General features: G+C 36.4%; 1 protein-coding gene across 2 annotated transcripts in view; it reads right to left on the reverse strand.

The window, feature by feature from the left end:
- LOC109112059 (CD166 antigen homolog) overlaps positions 1-22886 on the reverse strand; it is a 68052-nt gene that overhangs the window by 2061 nt on the left and 43105 nt on the right. The window contains exons 2-15 of one of the 2 annotated variants that reach the window (XM_042765174.1): positions 14608-14714; positions 14218-14437; positions 13355-13419; positions 10311-10398; positions 8879-9052; positions 7203-7327; positions 6941-7073; positions 4452-4564; positions 4243-4369; positions 3595-3716; positions 1771-1900; positions 1081-1107; positions 670-784; positions 286-415 (exon numbers count right to left, since the gene is read on the reverse strand). In XM_042765174.1, the coding sequence (XP_042621108.1) occupies positions 325-415; positions 670-784; positions 1081-1107; positions 1771-1900; positions 3595-3716; positions 4243-4369; positions 4452-4564; positions 6941-7073; positions 7203-7327; positions 8879-9052; positions 10311-10398; positions 13355-13419; positions 14218-14437; positions 14608-14714 (1637 nt within the window). In that variant the 3' untranslated portion in view covers positions 286-324. The remainder of the gene's footprint in view (positions 1-285; positions 416-669; positions 785-1080; positions 1108-1770; positions 1901-3594; positions 3717-4242; positions 4370-4451; positions 4565-6940; positions 7074-7202; positions 7328-8878; positions 9053-10310; positions 10399-13354; positions 13420-14217; positions 14438-14607; positions 14715-22886) is intronic. The other variant, XM_042765175.1, reaches the window with a different exon arrangement.

Genomic DNA, 22886 nt, shown 5'->3' on the forward strand with positions numbered 1-22886 from the left:
ATGCATATTTAAAATATATATATATATATATATATATATATATATATATATATATATATATATATATATATATATATATATATATATATGTATATATGTGTATATATGTATATATGTATATGTGTATATATATATATATATATATGTATTTATATGTGTGTATGTATGAATAAAATATGCATAAACGAAATTATGTATCACCCATCACCCAGTTTTAGCAGGTGTGAATTTTCAGCCCTGCCCTGAGTTTTGAAATTGTAAAATTGCAAGAGAAAATATCCTCACCTTTTCATTTTTTTTTTTTTTTGACGGCTCTCTTCTCTTTTAGACATCTGCTTTATGATTGTTCTCCTCCAGTTTCTTACTCTCCTCTGAAGTGCCTGTCTCCTTCTCTCCGGTCTTCCAGCTGCCTTGTCTAACAGGACAATTTTACCTTGATTAATCTTTCAGCACATTTCAACCTGAGCTTTTGTGGCTAGACCATTTCTGGCTCGCTCGCTTCTCATGTCAGTCTGAACAAATCATGATGATGTATAACAGCAGATACTATGACTTCTACTGCAATCATATGTACTTCATCCGTACAGGTTGTGATTTAAATGTAGTCGATGAAATATACTCTGCTTTTTCATACTCAACGTATTTGTGCGATGTCATGGTGCGTCTTACCTTGTTTTCTTGATACAGATCCAGTAGATGAGTCCCACCAAAGCAGCAGCTAGAGAGAGTCCAACCACGACACCCACAATCACTTTGGCCTGCTCCGCGCCGTCTTCATTTTTTTCTAAATGCGATGGACAGATAAACACAATGAATTCTTCTAAAGCATTATGACTCTTGATAAGGGAAAGGCAATCCTGGGAAATGAAAAAAAAAACGATTGACAGAATCCTGGTACTTGAGAAAAATTAAAGCTGGATTTATTTCAAGATGACATTTTTTCAGGTATGACAACTAAAAGAAACATGTGAAGGCACAAAGTTTGCATGATGTCAGGATGCTTGACACCCTCCGACTCATGTTCTTAACTTCTACTTCATTTTAAGTGATATTCAAGTGAATGAAATCAGATGATCTTACCTGGTTTGGACTTGTGCTCCTCAAATACTGAAATCAGATATAAAATCAAATTAACTTTAGGTGCAAAATGAAACCAAACTGGCATTTATGACAAATTTGGTGAGAAAAAGCCACCACCCAGCTGTGGTTTAGATGCAAAACAAATTCAAATCAGAAGTAAGTATTGTCCAATCAGATTCTAGTAAGGAAGATGACTACAAGCATGCAATAGCGGTCGGAAAGAGAGGAGGAGGAAAAGGGACAGCAGTCCAAGCACCCTGACACAAACAAAACCCGAGCCAAAGCCAGAAAGGAGAAAGAGAGCGCCTCGTGCCCTGTGAGTGAACAACAGGACCTGAGAGAGAGCAGCCAGCCCTGTCTTTCCAGTGTTCACACCAGGACACTAATAATACCAATATAGTAAAAGTCCTCTAAATCACCCTGCATTTGAATACTGCATCAGGCAAACAATATAGTATGTTTCACCTATTTTTGTTGATCAAATAATCAGGCAATTTCAGTGTTTGTGTCCGATCTCAAACCACTTGTTATTAACCATGTCAAATATGTAGGCTAATGGTTCTTTTTAATCTAAATATGTTCTTGACAGCCCTATAATACAAGCCTTTTAAAGCGGGCGATTGAGTGGTTAGTAAGCCAAGCGCTCCTCACAGCTGGAAGCCCCTTCAGTGCAGTCAGTGAGTTACTTACGTGAAAACACGCTGATGTCCCTCATGTCGTGGCCGAGTTTATTGGTCACTTGGCAGCTGACGGTGAGGTTCTTGCTAGGCACTACGGTCAGTTTGTATGTGGCCTTCCCGTTGACATATGTCGTTTCATCCTGCAGGACAACAACGAATTCAGTAAGTTTTTTTTTATTACTTTTTATAACAAGAATAAAAATAACCAGTTTTCATTATATATATATATATACACATATATATGAAAAATATAAAGCAAGTCAGCAAGAACAAAGTTGGTTCCATTGTCGGACCTTTTTGCTATAGGCGCTATTTAATACACCTCACCACTAGAGGGCGCTAATGATCCTCAGCTTATTTATTATCACATAGTCGGCATCCACACCCAGCGCTAATGGAAAGTCTCACAGACAACACACACACATCCTCAGGGTCTGGAAGCACACTTCCATTAAATGAGTCTCCATCACAAACACACTTCAATATCCGTGTCATTAAGGCAGACAGTGAGCGCTGAACCCCTCACAGAGCACAGTGTGAGTTCGCTACTGATACTAGCGCCTCTGCGATCCACAGGATCACACAGCAAAATTTTTCAGAAATAAGCAACCATCAAGACACAATTAAGTCCAAATGAACAGTGTATATAGTACATCATGTATTTCATGATATTCATATAAACACAAGTTTTTGCTAAAGATAGAAGTCTTTAAAAGAAGATTATGCCCACCAAGACTGCATTTATTTGATAAAAAAAATACAGTAAAAGCACTAATATAGTGAAATATTATAACAGTTTGAAATAGCCTTACTCTTCTATTTTTGTGTATTTAAAAATGTAATTTATTACATTTTGATTATCACCATTATCCATGTTTTCACAGTAAAACATAATAACTACATGCTATGTATGAAATTAGAAGATGGAGAAGTGTAATTAAGCGTGTGACAAACAGTGGTATGCTTACAGCACTAGGAAGACTAGATCGCATGTCTTGGATTTTACACAAGGCAAAGTAGGCTACAGTACACAGGTTGTGACTTTACAACCCTGCTGGAAGCAGACCAACACAAAACACCAAATCTAAACTCATTTATTTGAAATGCATCCACCGAGACTGGCCAGACGCTGAGAAGCAGAAATAGCTAACTGTGAGTGGTACTATTACACTCAAGGACAAAGACAAGTGCCGGTCAGACTGCTCTGTATCAAAACCCAAACACTGTGATTCATGGGGGACACACACTATGTGTGGGATATCTGGAGTAACAAACACAGGCTAGTTGTTGGTGTCCTGCTTTGGCATCCCCGTCCTCATTGTCCCGTTTTCCTGTCCTGGCTGTAGTCTCATAATAAGTGGAAACAGGGAGGGAAACTCAAGGAGAGTCATCACCTCCCTTCAGATGTGTTTGGGAAGGTGGCGAGACGTGCCTCTGTGGAAATTCACTTCTTGTCATAAAAAATCCAGAAACAAAGGCAAAGTCGCTCGCAACAAAATACCAGAGCCGTCAGTCTGTTGAACGCGGGACGAATAATAATAATTCTTTGTGTGTGATTCCAGACATTTCTGTCCCAGGACAACTGTTCCCTTTTTAACATAAATTGAAAGTTGGCTCTTCCCTTCTGGGTGCTGAAAACCTGCGACTTCAAACACCTGTGCACCTTTCATCTTGTCTAGACCAGAACTGAGTGAAATATCTGGGCATCTTTCCTTCTCACATAAAAAAGTACAAGATGCAAGGATCTTTTGGGAGAACAGTAATGTCTAAAACATGCTGAACAATTCAGATCAGATTCAGATCTATATTTAGTATGACGGTGGTAGTGACTCACGTTAGTTCCATTGACACTCCACTGCACGTCAGGTTTAGGTGAACCTTCTGCCTCACACGTCAAGATTTTATGTTTGCCATCATTGCTGCGATGCTTTGTCAGTCTCATAATTTTGGGACCACCTGGAGATAATAAATTTATGCTTTCATACAGTATATATATATATATATATATATATAGATATATATATATATATATATATATATATATATATATATATATATATATATATGTGTGTGTGTGTGTGTGTGTGTGTGTGTGTGTGTGTGTGTGTGTGTGTGTGTGTGTGTGTGTGTGTGTGAAATAATTAACCACTTAAGTTTATTTTTTAATATTTTTACTAATATATATATAGTATATATATATATATATATATATATATATATATATATATATATATATATATATATATATATACAAACACATACATTTATTTTTAACACATAAATATATAATACACAAAAACAATTTATATATAAATAATACAATGTTGAGTTATTTATAAATGTATATAAAATTATATAATTATATAAAGTATAAAGTGTGTGTGTGTGTAGATATTCACAAATACATATATTAATAACATATTACAAATACAAATGATCAATAACATTTTAAAATATTAAAAGTGTGTATAATAAGTCCTACCTTCTACAGTAAGTTCAAAGGACAAACTGTGTTTGATTCCTTCAATGGACACGTCACACACATATAGGCCTGCATCACTATACGTCAAGTTCGAGAAGTCAGGCAGTTTGTCTAGTTTATGGTTATCCTGGAGAAATTGAAAGAGTTGTTTGTTTAGCATGACTAAATGAACCTAACCCAGATCTGTTCGATTCCCTGTGATCTCTTACCTTTTTCCATGTCACTTTTGCTTCAGTAGAGGCGTTCTTTTCCAACGACACCTCCAACTTTTCCCCATGCTTCTTTAACACCTTGCCTGTAGGAGTGAGGCTTACATCCAGAACTGAAAGAGAGAGACAAAAAAGAAAGGGGAGATGACAACCGTGTATCAGTCTGCTGAAGGCTTCTTTTTTGTACACCTGTCCTAAAAATATTCCAACCACTGAAGAGGCTGAAATGCATCACATATCTTCGCCAACTAAGAGCGCTAAGGCCCTCCTCACACCCCCTTATCCTCGCCTGAGCAATTGTTTTCTATCTTCACATGGACAGCTGAGATGCCACCAGCTTTGAAACTGCGCCACACAGACGCCATGAAATATATCTGAGTCTCCAAACTGAAGCGTCACTAAATCCACATTATGGAGATCATCAGGCCTTTTGAACCAAACAGATACACACACACTCATACTCACCTCAGTGAGAATTATTGAAAGGCCAGAGTGTGTGAGCTTATCAGCAAGCCTCAACTTGAGTCAAAAACTCCTAATTAAGCTGTCTGCCTGCTATCCTGCCCCTTTCGCTAATCCTGCTGTAGATAGATTTGAACAACGTTTCGCTTGTGCGTTAATTCATACTATAAAGAAAGGAATTAATTGGAAAGGAAAAGTTTGGTGAACTCCGACTGCTCATCTGTTCAATGGCTGAGTCAGTTTATTCAGGCTTGACTCTACAGCAACATTGACACAAACAATAGCTTGAGTTTGGTTATGCTAATGATGTTAGATACTATACTCTGCATCTTTTAAACCCAAAAATCAAATAAATAATGCTTAATGTTCTAAAGTGTACCTATAACTGATGGGACTGTGCTGTGATTTCCTGAAATATTTATCTAAAAAAAGATAGGTAATTTTTTTTTTTTATCAGGTATTACAAAAGCATGATAAAGTGCAGTACAATTTTAAGTGATTTATTTTTCCTTCTCTGGTTCCCTGGTGAATTTCTTATTCATATTTACACTTTCCACATCTACAAAAACTGGTAAAATGAAAATAAAATATAGTGAATAGGTAATATTTCCCCCAGAAAATGCTTGTGATTTTGCTTTTCAAGGTTAGAACTTTCAATGCATTTGCATTTATTCATGATCCATAAATGCAAACAGTATGCTAACAGGTTAGATGGTAATTTGCGGCAGGCTAGCTAAAATGTGTGTGTCATTTAGTTGAGAATACATGTTTTGGATTTGAATTTATTACAGTTCATTGCCAAGAAGGACAGCATGTTGTTAAAAGAACAACACAAGCTACAATACACTGTGAATGAACACAGGCTGGCTGTATTAGACGATTCTTTGAGCATAATATCGCACTAGATATCGCTAAACATCAATGTACTCATTAAAGTGATAAAGTGACATAAAGCCAAGTATGATGACCCATACTCAGAAATCGTGCTCTGCTTTTAACCCATCCAAAGTGCACACACAGCAATGAACACACACACCGTGAACACACACCCGGAGCAGTGGGCAGCCATTTATGCTGCAGTGCCCGGGGAGCAGTTGGGGGTTCAGTGCCTTGCTCAAGGGCACCTCAGTCGTGGTATTGAATGTGGAGAGAGCGCTGTACATTCACTCCCCCCACCTACAATTCCTGCCGGCCCGAGACTCGAACTTGCAACCCTTGGATTGCAAGTCCAACACTCTAACCGTTAGGCCACGACTTCCCCCCAAACGTGTTTTAAACGTGTTTTAAACATGTTTTCAGAAAACCTGGTGCTTTTTTCTCAATGGAGAAAAGCATGTGTCGGTTGCCAGATTGAGTATTTATATTATACCACTGGTCAAAAGATTTTAACAGGTTTAAAGCTCTTTTTGGGGTAATTACATCTCTTCAAATTAAAGCATTTTAAATGCTTATGGAGGCAGATATATATGAATAATTTTTAATGTTATATTATATTATATTATAATTTATTATTATATAATATTCATAAACCTTGCACTTGTTTACTGTTAACACTTTAATGTGCAATCATGATTAGTAGAAAATACCAAATCACAAAAAACAAAAAAACAAGGTTTCAGAATGAATGATGATGCATTACTATATTATATTACATTACATTACATTATATTACATTATAATATTATATGATTTTAATTAGTGGGGACTAGGGGCATTAGAGGAATTTGGAAAAGCATGCCTCTTGTACTATTTCTGCCATATTTGTGAAAAGTTTTCGAAAGTGATTCTTCGTCATATGAACCTTGCAATTATGACCAACAGAACTGCAGAGAATGCATTTGGAAATCCAATTCTCTGTATTGCCGCTTGATTTTTTAACTGACTCGTCTCTTTCCAAAATCTCAGAAATATTTTTTCTTATCTGTCAAATGCTCCATCAGGTCTTTCACTAGTGTGTAGACGCCCTTAAGCAGATGCCCTTAGATAAGCGAGAGATAGAGAAGAAGAGTGCATAATTCCCCACTCACAGCTCACTGTGACCATCTGAGTGGACTCCATCACATCGTTGTCAAGCAGGGAGCACTTGTACACGCCAGTGTCTGCTCGGGTAACGCCAGTCAGAGTGTAGACATCCTTGTCCATCACCGTGACCTTCTTGCCCTAAAGAAGGCAAGAGAGAGAGAGCAAGACAGTGTAATTAATCTGTAGGGAAGGATACAGGGCAGACAGCAGGACCCTGGAGATGAAAGACCGGTATGGTTGCTGTGGACACGGCCGGCAATCTCTCACCTTAATGTTGAAGTTGAAGCTGGTTGGAGGGGGGTTTCCGTCCGCCTGGCATTTAAGTGTCACATCATCACCTTCTCTAATGGGACTCTGAGAAACAACCTGTAGACTCACCTTCTCAGTAGGGTCTTAAAGAGAACAAAGACAAAAACAAACATTAGAAGGTACAGAAGAGAGCCTGAGGAAGATGGCTGTCATTGCACAAATTCTGTGTGACTTTCCACATCAGCATGTAGCAAGCAACAACAACAAAAAAAATCATTTTCTAAGACACCGCGCCATTCTGCAGACCCCAAAGAGCTTAAACGCCTTCATTTCCACAACCATTTGCAGTCTCTCGTCCTCATCCTCTCTTTCTCACCCAGCAGCCACAGAGCATTTCACATCACATGTTCACCCCGAGGCACTGAACAAACCTCTCAACATTCAGATAAGAAAGAGAGAGAGAGAGGGATGCTACAGCAGACTTGGTTACTGGCATTATGCCTGACGAGACCTAGAAAAAAACATCAAATTGAGCCTGGCTACCAGCTGAGACCTTCAATTCAAGGTTCAGGACTCAAGAGATGTACTAGGTGATGCACAGATATGCAGGCACCCGTGAACACGGATACCTCAAACCAGCTGTAAAATCAAACAAATAAAGCATCAAAGTGCTAGGCACGGCACGTGTCACATCAGGACATTATCTCAGGTAGACACAAAGCCTCAGCGCTTGACTACCAACTCAATGGAGCTAATATGGCAGATCCACCTCTAGGGGGAGCTGGTTTGTGCACAAGTAGCCATGCAAAGTACAGTAACTTGAATCTACTGGCACAGTAATTGATACTTTACCTGAATTGAATTTAATGATATAAAAAGACTGGGTACCATGAAATTATAAGATGACATAAAATACTGGCACATACTGGTACTGTAAATGTATATAGGTAAATAGACATCTTTTTAATTGCATTGTCTTTGCTGGCTGTATCAAAAACAAAGTGCAATTAGGGTAATCTGAAAGTGTCTTGTGCACCGATTGTATTTAGACAGAAATAACAATAAATAACATTAACTCTCTGCTAATAAATTGCTTGTAATATTCCTCTTGGCTACATTGGCTAAGTTGTTAAATATAATGTAACTGATTTAATAATAATAATAATAATAATAATGTTGATTAAAAGAATACATTAATAATTCAAAAGAAATTAAAAGAAACCATTCAAAAATTTGGGGTCAGTAAGATTTGGTTATTTATTTGTTTTGTTGCTGATGAAAGAAATTAATTCTTTTATTCAGCAAGGACACATTAAATTGATTAAAAATGACCTTTAATATGTAAAAATTTCCACTGTATCACAGTTAATATTCCACAAGAATATTAAGCATCTGTTTTGACCACTGACAATGTTTCTTGAGCACCAAATTAATGATTATGTGACATTGAAGACTGGAGTAATGGCTGATTAAAATTAATCTTTACCATCACAGGAATAAATTACAAATTAAAATATATTAAAATGGTTTTAGATAGTAATAATAATATTTCAGAATATTATGTTTTTGCTGCATTTTGATCAAATTACTGTAGCTTTGGTGAACATAGGAGACTTGAAAAACATGAAAAAAAAAATCAATAGTGTCAGAAAAGTACTGTTTAGTATGTAGTTAGCAGCAATGAAGTTACTTACAGTGAATTGGGAAGGTCTCGGGTGCTGAAACCTGGTCGGGGCCCATCACATGCTTTGCCGTGCAGGTGAATTGTGATTCTGCATCCTCTTTGCTAGCTGTGTACTGCAGACGGGAAGAAGTGCTGGACAGACCTGTGACTGGGTCCTTGGTGATAGCAGATGTGATAATGATCGCTGCAGTCACACACAAACACACATCAGTTATTAGATCTGGCAAACGCAGTAACTGTCACACCTTGACACCGGAAGTGCCTTAAACCACATACTATAACAATGGCTTGATTCTGTCAATACTGTCAGAATGCTCTCTAAACACTAACCAATCAGCTGTGAGCTTTAGACTACAGCAACAATTAAAGGGGTACATTTCCTTTATTATAAGGGCTATTTTAGAATAACCAAGCTGCAATCAGTTTATTCTTTTTGTAAATGAATCTTCTTTATTTCTGACAGATGGGGAAATAAATGGCAGAAGTAGTTCTGCAGGAGATATCACCGGGTGTCTGTCAATTAAAACCATGGCATAACAGAAGCTTGCAGTGTAGATAGCTCCAATATGCTTACAATATGTGCAATATCTTATTCTGTTGTGTCACAACATGCCATACAAATCCAATGTAGAAACACAACATTCATTGTAATAACTTGACAGAAATATAACACATACTTGTGGAGTCATTATATGAAACAAGTGCATTCTCAATTGCAAAAAAGTGATTGTAAGAGAATTTCTGCAAGAATTTAAATAAACGTAGTGCCATCTGAAATTAAATGAATAAAAATGTATATGCTGGGATATTCTTTACTGTTCGTCTCCTTACCATCAACGGTTTGGACTCCTGACATTAGCATTCAGGAGTTAATAATATGACTTAAAAAAAGCTGAAAAATATTAAAATAAACGTTGATAATAACATTTTAAAATATTTTCAATATTAAATATATTTCAAAAATAAAAAAAAATTCTGCTTTACTTGATGGGCTAGATATGTTAAGAAATCTTATCAAGCAAGAAAAAAAATGCTGAATGTTAAATAAGAGTAGAACCTTTGAACTTGGCTTGTCAAAGCTCAAATTATATCATTTCCTGTTCATTATTTCATTTAAAATGACAGTTCACCATTATTATGGGGGGAATAAATGGTGTGACGGAATTAGTTTGATTAAAAGGAATGATTTATATTAATATGATTGGTCTAGTGTGAATTGAAAAACTAACACACAATTTATCATGCCACGAATTAACAAGTATGTAAAATATTTCTTAGACATTTTAAATTATTTTAAACCAATATATTTAAGCTTAGAAAAGCCATCTATATATATATATATATATATATATATATATATATATATATATGTGTGTATATGTGTCAGATTTGTGTGTTAAGTGCACTTGATTAAATGTATTTCCTTTCATGTAATGACTCACTTTTGCCGTCATCCACTAGGGGCTGATTGTTCTTCATCCAGATGAGATTTGCTGCTGGGTTGGCACTCTCCGCTACACATTCCCCCAACTAACACACAAACACACACACAGAGAGAGAGAGAAAAAAAAAACAGAAAATCTGGTTTAGTGACTTCAGCGGAAATTTAGATGACGTTCAAGTTTGCGATACTCAAACACTTTCGCTTCCGCCTGGCGTACATTTCTATTTATAGACTCATGACACATAGTATAACATTAGATTGTCACATGATTTGTCATTTCATTCAACACCGGTTTAGTGTGTATTTGCAAGTGACTTTTGGACTCTTTTTTTGGGACTTTCCCTAATGTTGGCTCATGACCTATACTGGAAGTACTCAAGGTACTTTTATCCCACTCCTGCTGCCCTTGTAGTGGGTAAGTCCTGAGGTGGCCCAGGGAAGATACTTTGATATAAATAATGACATCATTTGTATTAGCTTAAGTGGGTGGGGTTTTAACTCTACAGTTGTGATACAGGTCTTCCATTTCCTCTATTTCTTTCTCTCGCCCTTTTCCTTCTCTCTGGTTGAGTAAAAACGCTGCCAGAGGCCGAAGAGGCAATGCATTAATAACACGCTGACAGGATCACATGCTGACGAGCTATCTGCCCTGGGATAGAGAAATCAGCAGAAAGAGAGAAGGGTAATAATGGCAGGAGAGCAGAGTAGACAGCGGGATGATGCATGAGTTCAGGTGTTAAGGGTGGCATGAGAAATCCAAGATATAGAGGAAACATGAAGGAGGGGGGGAAATCGCTGTACCATGATGCCGAACTCCGATAACACACCGGACCCTCCTCAGGAGCCAGACCATAATACATCACCTCTCAAGCGCAGAGTGCTGCCTGAAGCCTGTAGCTTCCACTGAACCGTAGAACAGAGCAGCTGTGACTAAGCACTTTCCTTCCTGGACTCTCTGAGGAATTCAGGAAGACTGAATTCTGCCTGATAATAGAGGTAATTTATTTACACACGCTTTCCGCATTGTTTTAGCAACCAATTTAACGATTCTGTTTCATTACCAATTCTTTTAGTAGTTTTGTTGAAGAAAAGGAATTGGAATGAATTGGAAAAAAGAAATGCAATTCAACTGCCAAATGATGAGAAAACAACTCAGTTCAAACTATTCCTGGAAAACAGTGTTATTTTATTATTATTTATATAATATTATTATAGCATTTATTATTATTTTGTATTAGTTTTTATTTTTATATTTCCAGGTTTCCTTTTAATTTTAGTTTACGTTTTAGTAGTTTGGTGTGCTTTTGCCATTTTTGTGTTTTAGCTTTAATTTATTTTTTAATTCCATTTTAGTTTTATAAATTTTAATAGTTCCGTTTTAAACTTATTTAATTTAATTCTCAAAGCAAATTTGTATGTTTAAGTTTTTCATCTAATATCTTATTTTATTTTATTTCAGCTTTCAAGAACATTTTTACAGTTTTAGTTAACAATAACAATTCTGTGGCACATAAAAGTGAAATAAAAATATATAAATAAAATTATAAGAAATATATTTAAAAATATATGCTAAACAAACAAAATCTATAATATATGTTAAGGATTATGTTATAATATATTTAATTCCATTATTTTTAATAATATACTACTGACAAAACATATGATTTTACATAATCTTACATAATCTTAAATCTTTAACAACACAACGTTTTTTGAACAACCAGTCAGTAATTTGTCCGCAGTAATAACCATTGTAGTCTGACTTCCAAATTAATGACTTGTATGAGTCAATTCTTTTCGTCACTCAAAAACACAGTGTGATCAGTGCGGACAAATTCACGATTGTAATTTTTAAAAGCATTTTTTTTTTTTTTTAAAGAACCAGTTTATGAAAGTCATCCGAGTGCAAAACACACTACACAGCATGATCACTATAGTATGATTACCAAATGAATGACTCCTATGAGCTGGCTCTTCTAAAAGACTAAAGTACTAAATTCGAGAAACAGACTACAGTACACTGGTCGTGCCGTATGTTTCTGATTCACACGATTTTCCATGACTGTACAGAATAGCTACATCTCTGCAATCCAGACTTCAGAATGTACACTATAAATCCTAAAAGATTTTAAAGAACCAATTTTGGTTAGCAATATGACTCTCCTTCAGCTTATACTGCTGCTATGATCACTGAAAAATGTACACAAACCTTTTAATACAATCCATTTACACCGTTTTTTTTTTTTTTGTAAAATCGGCACACCTATTTAAAAGCACTCACCCCTCTCTTTCTAATTTTCTTTTTCCAGAGACCTTCAGCCACCTTACATTTCAACTGTATTAAATGTTTTATATTCAGATGCGGTGCTCTTTCTTCCTTGCCCTTCCTCTTTCTCTAAGTTTCGGCTCTTTGAACACGACAGACCTCGGTGGGTGGCCACGGAAAAAAAACAGACCCATAATGCTGTATACACAACCCCAGCCATCCCCACTCCACACCTCCACCTTAGCCAGGCATTAAAAAGCGAGAGCCTTAGGGGGAAGAAATAAAAAATAACGACTACCAGCTCCATTTACAAACACCAGTCATAAGGACTGTGTGGGAAGCCTTGTATGTGCTCCAAGTAGTTCAAATCAAAGCTCCTTCCTTTTCTCATGCAGCCGAATAATATTACTGACATCCTGCGTTTGAGATGCAAACTCTAGACAACATAAAAGTAGTTGTTTCCTGTGTAGCCATGGGTGACAATGCTCGAGCACTGCCTAAATCAGGTGTGTAAGCCCCACAGACGCGTTTGCTGATGTCCGTATCATTAGCGCTGTCTTTGAGCCGCCTCTGACTGTGATAACAGAAGGTGTGTGTCAATGTTGAGACTACAAGAGAGGCATGCTGGGTAATGAAAACAAAGGCACAGGGTTTGATCCTGCACATTGTTAGTAGACTGGCTGTTTTGTGTACTGGAACAAACACCTGATACAGGAAACAACAGCAGCAGCTGAAGCTCCGGGTCTTAAAGGGAAAGTATAAAGAGCATGACTCACCTGCGTCAGTTTGCTGTTTTCCAGTCCTTTTGCTTTATTTTTGATTACAGGGGCTGATGGTTTTTCTGAAATAAGAGATAATGCATCAAAACAATATGTAGGTATGTTTGATAAAGCATAGCAGCATTGTTGACTAAATGTTTCTATGCAAAGAATGTGGGTAATTAAGTTTACTTAGTATATATACTATATTTTTACATATATAACAAAGTGCTTGAAATGTCAACTACCCAGACCATCTACTTTGTTTGCCAAAATATGCATGATAGTTACAACTTGGGCGCACTGTGACTAATATTGTATCCCAAAATGCAATGCCCTCCGCTTGGCCCTCCATTTCCAGTGTGCCAAATGCACTAGAAAACCTCTTTGACTCATTTTAGATTAGATTTTCACAAAATATTGGATTACAACTCGATTTACCCCAAATGATAACTGTATGCCACTCACTGAATTTAATTCAATGATGTAATTGTGTAATTGTGTACAGTTTCACATTTTAAAACATTATATATATATATATATATATATATATATATATATATATATATATATATATATATATATATATATATATATATATATATATATATATATAGAGAGAGAGAGAGAGAGAGAGAGAGAGAGGGGTGTATATATGCAGTATATATTGCTTAGTATGCACATTCCATTCCAGTGCACAGCCAATCTTTGGTGAAACACTGTGCACAATATCAATATAATTTCTCTCGTATCCATCTAAAAGCATACAACTAGTTTTCATCATAGACTGAAGCTGTGCTTGCTTTCCCCATTCTCCTCTCTGATTTGCTCTTATTTATTAATATTTTGTGTGTGTGTGTGTGTGTCTTATTAATACTCACTGTAAACTTTCAATTCAACAGAGTGTTCCTCTAAGTTGGTTAATGACACCACCATGCAGGTGAAAACTCTCTGGTCGACCAGTGAGCCTTGGGTGATCAGGAGGCTGGAGTTGGCGGCGATGCTAACTCTACTTTTGTAGCCGTCTGTGGCGGACACGGTGGCATCATCTTTCTGAGCCTGCTTCACGAGAAGATCGCCGGGAGAGCCATCATCTTTCACCTGAATGAGATAAAAGGGCCGTTAGCAAACCGAAAAACACACATTTAGCACCTATGGATAGAGATTAAATTAGAAATCAATATGATGATGACAGTATCTGTATATTGCTCGGCTACCCAGACTGGCTAGCAGGGCAGAGTAATGGCCCAGATGCTCAGAAAAACACTCACGTATTTCCATTTGGTGAAAATAAGGCCATCTGGCTTGTTAATTCCATTGTTGCATGGCACTTCAATGGTCTCACCATACAGACCTATAACCGTGTCCACACAGCTCCCTGGAAAATACAAGACAAGAACATCCTGTTTTAGATGGCAGGCTGGCATCAAACAGAGCAGCAGTGAAGCATCGGCAGAAATTACTGTCAAATGCGACATGCGCGTGTACACAAACATCAGGGCATTATCTTGATTCTGAAACTAAGCAACAAGAAATGGGGCGGGAGGATAGGCAGCTGAGGTCTTGTCTTGATTATTCCCAAGACATGTGCACGTCATGCATCTTAATTTTAAATTAGACGTGTTCGCAGATTCTCAAAGCACAAAAGGCACGACTCAACGCAACAGCACCAATGAATTATATTCATGCGGCGTTTTTTCAACACATAACCGGTCTGGAATTCTCTCATGGGAAGTGCATGTATTTATAATTGTCTGTGTGTTAGCGTGTGCGTCTAGGCACGGAATGAAATGACAGACGTGGAAGTTGAACATTGTCATCTGGAATGATAGAATGCACGGCATGGTTCCATTGCCAACATGACAGCACTGTTTGTCACTTGTGTTGATGAGCGCTGTAAACATCCTACTGTCTTACGCAGATAAGCACTGACAATCAGCAATAGTCGATCATAGTTTGGAGCGCAGAAATGGTTGGCATTGTGAAACGAGATGGTATGTTTGCGCAATAACAGTTTGAATGGAGAATGAATTGTAGCCTGATTCTACGATTCCTCAGTGTTGAGCAAAACTTAGCACTTAAAGGTTGCAGGGCCCTTTATTAATGCCTGGTAAAGTTGTCATGGCAATGAGCCCCCATGTTCAATGGCACAATGGATTTAGGTAAAGCAGTATGGGGGTTGAAAGGTCAGGGCTGAAGGGACTTCACGGTCCACCCACTTCCATCAGCGCTCTGTCTCTAAGAGAGACTAATCAAAGAGTCTGAACAACGAAGGTTCAAATTCTGGTCAAACCGAAGACGAGAGCTGTAGGCAACTGCTCTTCCAAACGCAGTCAGCCTTGCCTCCAGGGCAATCGTTCCCCATTTTTGCAACTTTCATTGTGATAGCAGTTTTAATATTGACTGAGTGCCTGCAATGCAGAGGATAAAAGAGCTGATAAGCAGAAACAACACCAGTGATATAGACACACACTAGAAAACACAGACACACTCACACCAATTCAGCAGAATAGGTCATTTTGAACTATTGAATACAGACTAATCTGCACAAAAACAAGATTTCACAGTGCTTTCCAATCTGCCTCTAAATACAGGAATACTGGCATTAAACAATCAATCAATATGCACACAATGGCTTATGTGTTGACTAAAGTAATATTTCCCCCAAATGTTCTTCCTAACCTGTGTGATATTGTTTTTTTTTTTAATTAAAAATTTAACAGAATGAATATATAGAACCTCAGAGTAAAATAAGAAAAATGTAACAATTAAAATATAAAATCATAAGACAATAAGAATCAATATAACATAATGAAATGTAAAAAAAACATATCATAAAATGTAAAGTGTCAAGTCATGTGAGACATGAAGTTGCAATTTTACATTATAAAGTGTAAAATAAACGTGTGAAATAAAGTTGCAATCCTGCAATATTGCATTGTGAGATATACAGTTGCAGTTGTATAACATGATATAAAGTTGCAAACTATTATTTCATTATATGAAATAAAGTTGCATCTGAGATTAAAATTGTAATTGCAAAATATAAAGTTTCAGTTTATCAAACAAAGTCATATGACATAAAGTTGCAATTATAAAATCACATGTGGGTTAAGAAATAATTATATATATTTTTTTACTCTAATGCAGAAACAGGCTTATATTCTTTTTTGTCCGTTTTGAGGCATGACAAGACATATTCGCTATGAACTTAATGGAAAATGGCTACTTCAAAATTCCCCTTTTGTGTTCAAAGAAAAGAAAACAGCATATGGGTTTGAAAAGAAGTGAGGGTGAGTAAATGATGAAAGAATACAAATTTTTGGTTGAACTATTTCTTTAAACAGCCTTGGCAGTCACTCAGACTTCAACAGGTTCTGATAAATGACAGAAGTGAGACACTTTTTTTGCTAAAAGCTCTGAGCTAATAATAAATCCTGTGGAAGAACTGAGATGATGACAGCCTAAAAGGACAGGTGTGGAGAGCAATGTGTACATAGTGGGGTCTAAATACATCTAAAGACTACAGATTGTTTGGACAGCACACAAGGCCTGTGCTGAAATACATCACCAGCACATGGACACATGATACCTGCACAGGTTGGATAGCACCATGACAACAGATAATCTGCTGGAAGATCCAGACAGTAAATAAAGTCAAGAAAAGAGGGAGCTGTAGATAGGAAGGGTTTTATGAAACCTGTTAAAACATGATGTCAAAGCTGAAAGAAACAGCTTAAACTAGCCAAAACTGGTTTGCTGGTGTAAGCTGGTCTCTCAACCTGGTCAGGCTGGACTGATTTGCTAGGCTATCCAAGCCAGCTTAAGCTAAGGCCATCAAACTAGCTTTGGCTGAATTAGACTTTTTTTCTTCTTCAGCAAAATGAGTCTTATTTCATACCAAAATCAAAAGAAAGTGTTGAGAATTTTTTTTTTTTCACATAAAGAAACCTTTTTCCTCCCATGGTTCTCTGATTTCATGCAGCCGCCATTTTGAAATTGAAAGTGGAGGTCTGGCGGGAAAACCCAGGAAGTAAAAGGTAAACAATATCCTGGAAATCAGCCTGGAGCTGCTGCAATGGTTTTGAAAGTGGAAAAGTGGACCAAAAAAAGATGTCAAATCACACAGAATGCGTAATTCAAGTCTACGGCAATTGGAAGGTAAGGCTGTTTAACATTAGCATTAGCATTCCAGCTAATGTGTGCAGGCTACTCCATTTAGATGCAGTGTTTGTTCAGGTTATATTTTGTTCATGTTTTAAGTTAGTGATTGTGATGGTGTCTTCAGCTGGATATTTTTATCTTGCCACCAGCTTTTAGGTAAACTATTATTTAGGTAAATTGTTATCCTGTTAATGCAATGTATTTTCCAAGGAACAAATTTCTTTCAATGTCAAAAAAAAAGAAAAAAAAAAGGGGATTCTGGTAAACAGCCAGCATGTTAAAATAATTCCTGCTTTACTTTAGTTTGCAATGGAATAGACATTTACTAAGGATTAGTGTTTTGGGTTGAAGAACTGTACTGGATAATGAGATATTTAATCAAATATGTTACAGTGGTATTATTTGTTGTACTAAATGTAATTTATGCTGGTAATAAGCATGATATATAAATATAAATATAAATATAAATATAAATATAAATATCTAATAATATATATATATATATATATATATATATATATATATATATATATATATATATATATATATATATATATATATATATATATATATATATATATATTTTTTTTTTTTTTTTACAGTAATGAGAACTTTAGAAAGGAACATGCTTAACGTGATTGTAGAAAAATGTTTTTGGTACTAAAAATAGGTGTAATTTTAATTGCAGCAAGGCAGTAATTGTGAAAGTAGGGTCGAGTCACAATAGTCCAATAACAACTAATTAGTTTTTGTTCTGTTATTTTGTTCTGTTCTGTGATTAAATTGTTAAGACAGTTTGTTGCATGTTTATAAAATATTGAGATTATATTATGATAATTTAAAGCACTGCTGTTAGTGTACAGTCATACACATTATTACATTTAGTCTCTGGCTGGTGTTTCAACAAGCATTGGGCTTTTAAGTTTGGGTCAATGTAAAAATAGACCTCCTTTAAAAAAATCAAGACCTACTTTAAGAACTGCAGACCAGACAATAATGTTAAACTAAGAACTCACAGTGCATTTGTAAGTAACATCAGAACAGCACGAGACACTACATAAAAACATTTGCAAAAAAAACTAAACCTAAAGCATTCTAAATCATGAATGTGTCAAAGTCCAAAGTGCCATTTCACACATGAAGACAAATGAAGGCATTCAAAATCTAAAATGTTTCAGAAAGTCTCTCATGTCTCTGCATAATGAGGGAAAGGTGTTAAAGTATGAATGTTAAGAGACAAAAACATTCAAAAAATAATAAATTCTAAACCCTTTTTAAAATGTAATGTTGCTGAAATAATACTGAAGACATAAAAATGTTTGAACTTACATAAATGCATGAACACCAGCAATCCCAACATCAACAAACCTAATGCCTCTTTATAGTATTTAGTGTGGACAAAAAAGGCCTCTTCTCCATGTTTCTATTCAAAGAGAACAAGCTTTGGCCAGTGAAAGTGCTTTGGGCAGCATCAGGTGCGGGAGAGATTATTCACTGTGTCTGAAGTGCTTTTATTCTGCTCTCCAAATTAATACTGCTAATATTCACCGAGCATACTGTCCTCAGGGTCAAATTGCTCCCACTGGGTAATTTCACAGTAGAATTTAGCCTTATTCCTGGCAATGTTATTCAGGTGTTTTGTTCACTTTACTTTTGTAAAAAAACAAAACAAAACAAACAAAAAAAAACAAATGTCGTTTTCATTCACATGGTGAACGAGACCTTGTGCTTCAGTCTAAAGAGATCTGACAAGAGAAAACCATTCACTGCTAACAACATAATACTTTTTTGCTGCATGTGGTTGATCTGAAAATACAGTAAAAAATAGTATTATTGTGAAATATGATTACATATTAATATAACTTTTCCATTTTATTTGATTTTAAATAAAATAGATTTTATTTGATTCTTAAATATAATTTATTCCTGTGATGTCAAAGCTTCTTTGATGAATAAAAAAAGTTAAAAAGAACAGCAGTAATTTAAAATAGAAATCTTTTGTCACATTATGAAAGTCTTTACTCTATGTTTTGGTTAATTTATTGCATCCTTGCTGAGGTAAAGAATCTCTTTAAAAAAAAAAAAATTTCGTCTGGAGAACTCCAAACTTCTCAACAATAACGTACAGCCTTCTAAGTAAAGGTCAAATGTATCCATTAGCATATAAGTTTTGGTGTTGTATAAAAATTGGAGTTACATTAACTACTGAAATTCTGGTATTGTGACAATGCTAATTATCTCACACCGCCGATCTCGGCACTAGAGCTTGACAGCTGGAATACTCTGCACTCTCCGGTTCCTCTAAATCAGCTCCATGGATTCCGAAACCCCTCACAGAGAGCAGTAATGCTAGGAGAGAGGGAGGTAAAAGAACTGGCACTGGGGAAATCAATCCCTTCTCTGCTTCACTCTGCAGCCTGCGATTCATCAAACGGCGCCTGCCGTGCCCATGATCAAACCCAAACATATTAGCGGCTAAACACGAGAGCAGATTGAAGGAGCTTCTCACAAGCACTCAGAGTTTATCTTACTCTGCTTGCGCTCAAACAGACCGTCGAAAGAGCTTTTGGCACCACATCGTAACTTCAACATTCTCCTTAATTTAAAACCTGCTGGGCATAAAGCCATGCTGAATACGTCTTGACGGTTTCACCATTTTCTGCCAAACATCAGAATGCGTTGACATCAGATATGCTTCTGTGATTCCGAAACATTTTATAAATCTAGAGCTTTACGCTACAGTTCTTCAGTCTGTCTAGAGAGACCTGGGCTGACTTCAGGCTGGCGAAAGATCAGAGCATGGTAAACTGGTAACAATCACACGTACCTGAATTTGGCAACCACCAAATTTTCAACACACACTCCAAAACAACACACACTCACCAAAATAGTCCATTTGAGAACTGTAGTATTTAGTTGTTTTACCTTTGCAGTATTAAGGGGGTTCGGAGGTGGAGCTGTATTTTTAATTGTTGGTCTATGTAGAGGTGTGATATGACATGTATGTTTTTAATATAAAGGAACTGTTTCAGCAAAACCCAGTTGGCACACTCTTTTCTTATTCTGTGTATCAAAACTGGAGGAAAAATAACAAATGCCTTCTTTGTGATGTTTGGTTTTGAATATGTTGAATTTTAATATTTGTATATTGCACACCATGCATAAACACACTCGATGTTGAGCACCGTTGCTGCCCGGACAGAAAATTACAGCTAAAATTACTACTTAAACAACATCCTAGGGATTTTTGTTCTTGCAGTTGTTGCTTGTAACTTTCTCACTTGGCAGCAAATTGTAAAAAACACTATACAACTGAATTTAATTGAGAATTTTATTCTCTATTAAGTTGCCACCCTCCTCAAACACTTGAATCGCAAGGTACCTCCCAAAATGCCACCCTAATAAATCAGAAACTTAAAAATGACGGTCCATTGTGGTATGTTTGCATATAGCATCTGGACACTACTTAGTGTAAAATGCTTTAGGGCAAAAAAAAAAAAAAAAAAAATCAAGTCACAATATCAATGTTTCCATTATTGATCAATGTTTTGCAAAATTTCACTCATGCACTCTGGTAATCCTGCTTATCTCTTTTAATTACTGCTGTATTAACAGTAAAATACTAATCGAAATGTATCTGGAGGCATTAACCTGAAATGCTGTGCCTCCACCTGTGGGAAAAGGTTAAACTGTGCTGAGTTAACACTTTCGTAACGATTGATTCTGACTTTTGATCATTTGAACAGAACGACCCACTGCAATGCAGTAGATTTTGTACACTACAACACTGCCAATGAATTTATCTATTAATTAAATTGACCTGCCACAGGTTTTACGAACATCAGACTTTGATCCACAACTTCAGATATTCACATTTAGTGACATGCATTTAATGTAAAAGTAATGGTGTTTGCTGTATAAAGGTTTGGAGGCATCCCTAGGGAAGTATTTTCAGCAGTTCCTAATCTATAAAAACCTGCAGGAAGGTGCTATTGTGGTATTTTGCTGCCAGCCCTAGACACTAATTGATTTAAGGCCTGTCTTGTTAAAGGAAAGTGAATGAAATGCATCCAGACCGCTGATATGATGGAATTAATGAAGCTCCAACTCAAGCCAGTAACTGGTTGGAATTCCATTAGGTGTGGATTCCCTCAGATGCGCCAGCTGCAAACACGCAGGGCATGTGCTTTTGTACAGAATCACCCAGTGTGGCTGCTGGGTATTGACTCCCTGCTAGCTTTAATGATACCTCTATCCACACTGCCTAAATCTACCTCATGCTTGAAGAGGAAGATTTTGACTATGTGGACACACACACACACATGCATAGAAGTAGAACAGAGACTCAGTATATACACACAGTATATAGATAACACACAGACAAAAATTCTGCAAAAATAGATGCAACACCTATAGCAGTATAAAGAAAAAACGATTGGTCTAAGCATAAACTTAGGCAATAAAGACAAAATGTGCACTGCATATAATCCAATATAATGCAACATAATAACCATATGTTGTATATAATCACGCTTACCTGCAGACATACAACTCTCAATGAAAAACTGCCTTTTTTTAACCATATAAAGAAGAGAGAAGCGGAGTAATAAGATGTATAAGAGCACAGTGATTTGAATGTTAATACTCCTAAAGTCTCATTAAGTGTGAGTGTTGACACACTACTACGCATGGAGAGACACACGAGGGAGACCAAGAGGTAGTCTTGCAGGTTTGACCTGAAGCTCGAATAAATATATTATTACTGATCCCTCATTCTAAACAGCCTCCACAGCCAGAAATAACAAATCTACAGCAAACCCAACCCCACTTTCAGAAGAAAAATGACAATTTAAGAAGTTCTGCAGAAAGTTCATGATTGAGAATTCAGTGCCTATAGCATGTTGAGTCTGATCTAGCAGCTAAGGGCCTCTGAGCACCAGCACTAATAAAACACAGTGTTTGCATTGACAAGGTGCTTTCATCTCTTCTAATGTTAGTCTGTTCATCTTCTAAATCAAATATTACTGCCTGCCCAGAGCCATGGATCCACACAAAAATGATGGTGGTATTAACTGTTTTTTTTTCTCAAGCAGGTAAACAAGGCAAGCAAGTCTTTGTAATTTGATTGACTCTGCACATCCCATTACATTATTTTTGAACTTTTGAACTTATCCAGTATCAGATTCAGTGGTTAAAAGATATGACTGATGTCTTGTATATGGCATAGAATTAATATAGAATTCATTATATTACTTATTAAATGTTTATGGCACAAAAGGTATCAAATTTTTCATATATCATAGACAGATATTACATATCTTTTTGGTACCTCAGTTTTTTTCTTCCTAATTGGCTGATATCCATATGCTTAAAATACCTCAATATT

This window comes from Cyprinus carpio, chromosome A10 (genome assembly GCF_018340385.1).
Source record: "Cyprinus carpio isolate SPL01 chromosome A10, ASM1834038v1, whole genome shotgun sequence".
Classification (NCBI taxonomy): Eukaryota; Metazoa; Chordata; class Actinopteri; order Cypriniformes; family Cyprinidae; genus Cyprinus; species Cyprinus carpio.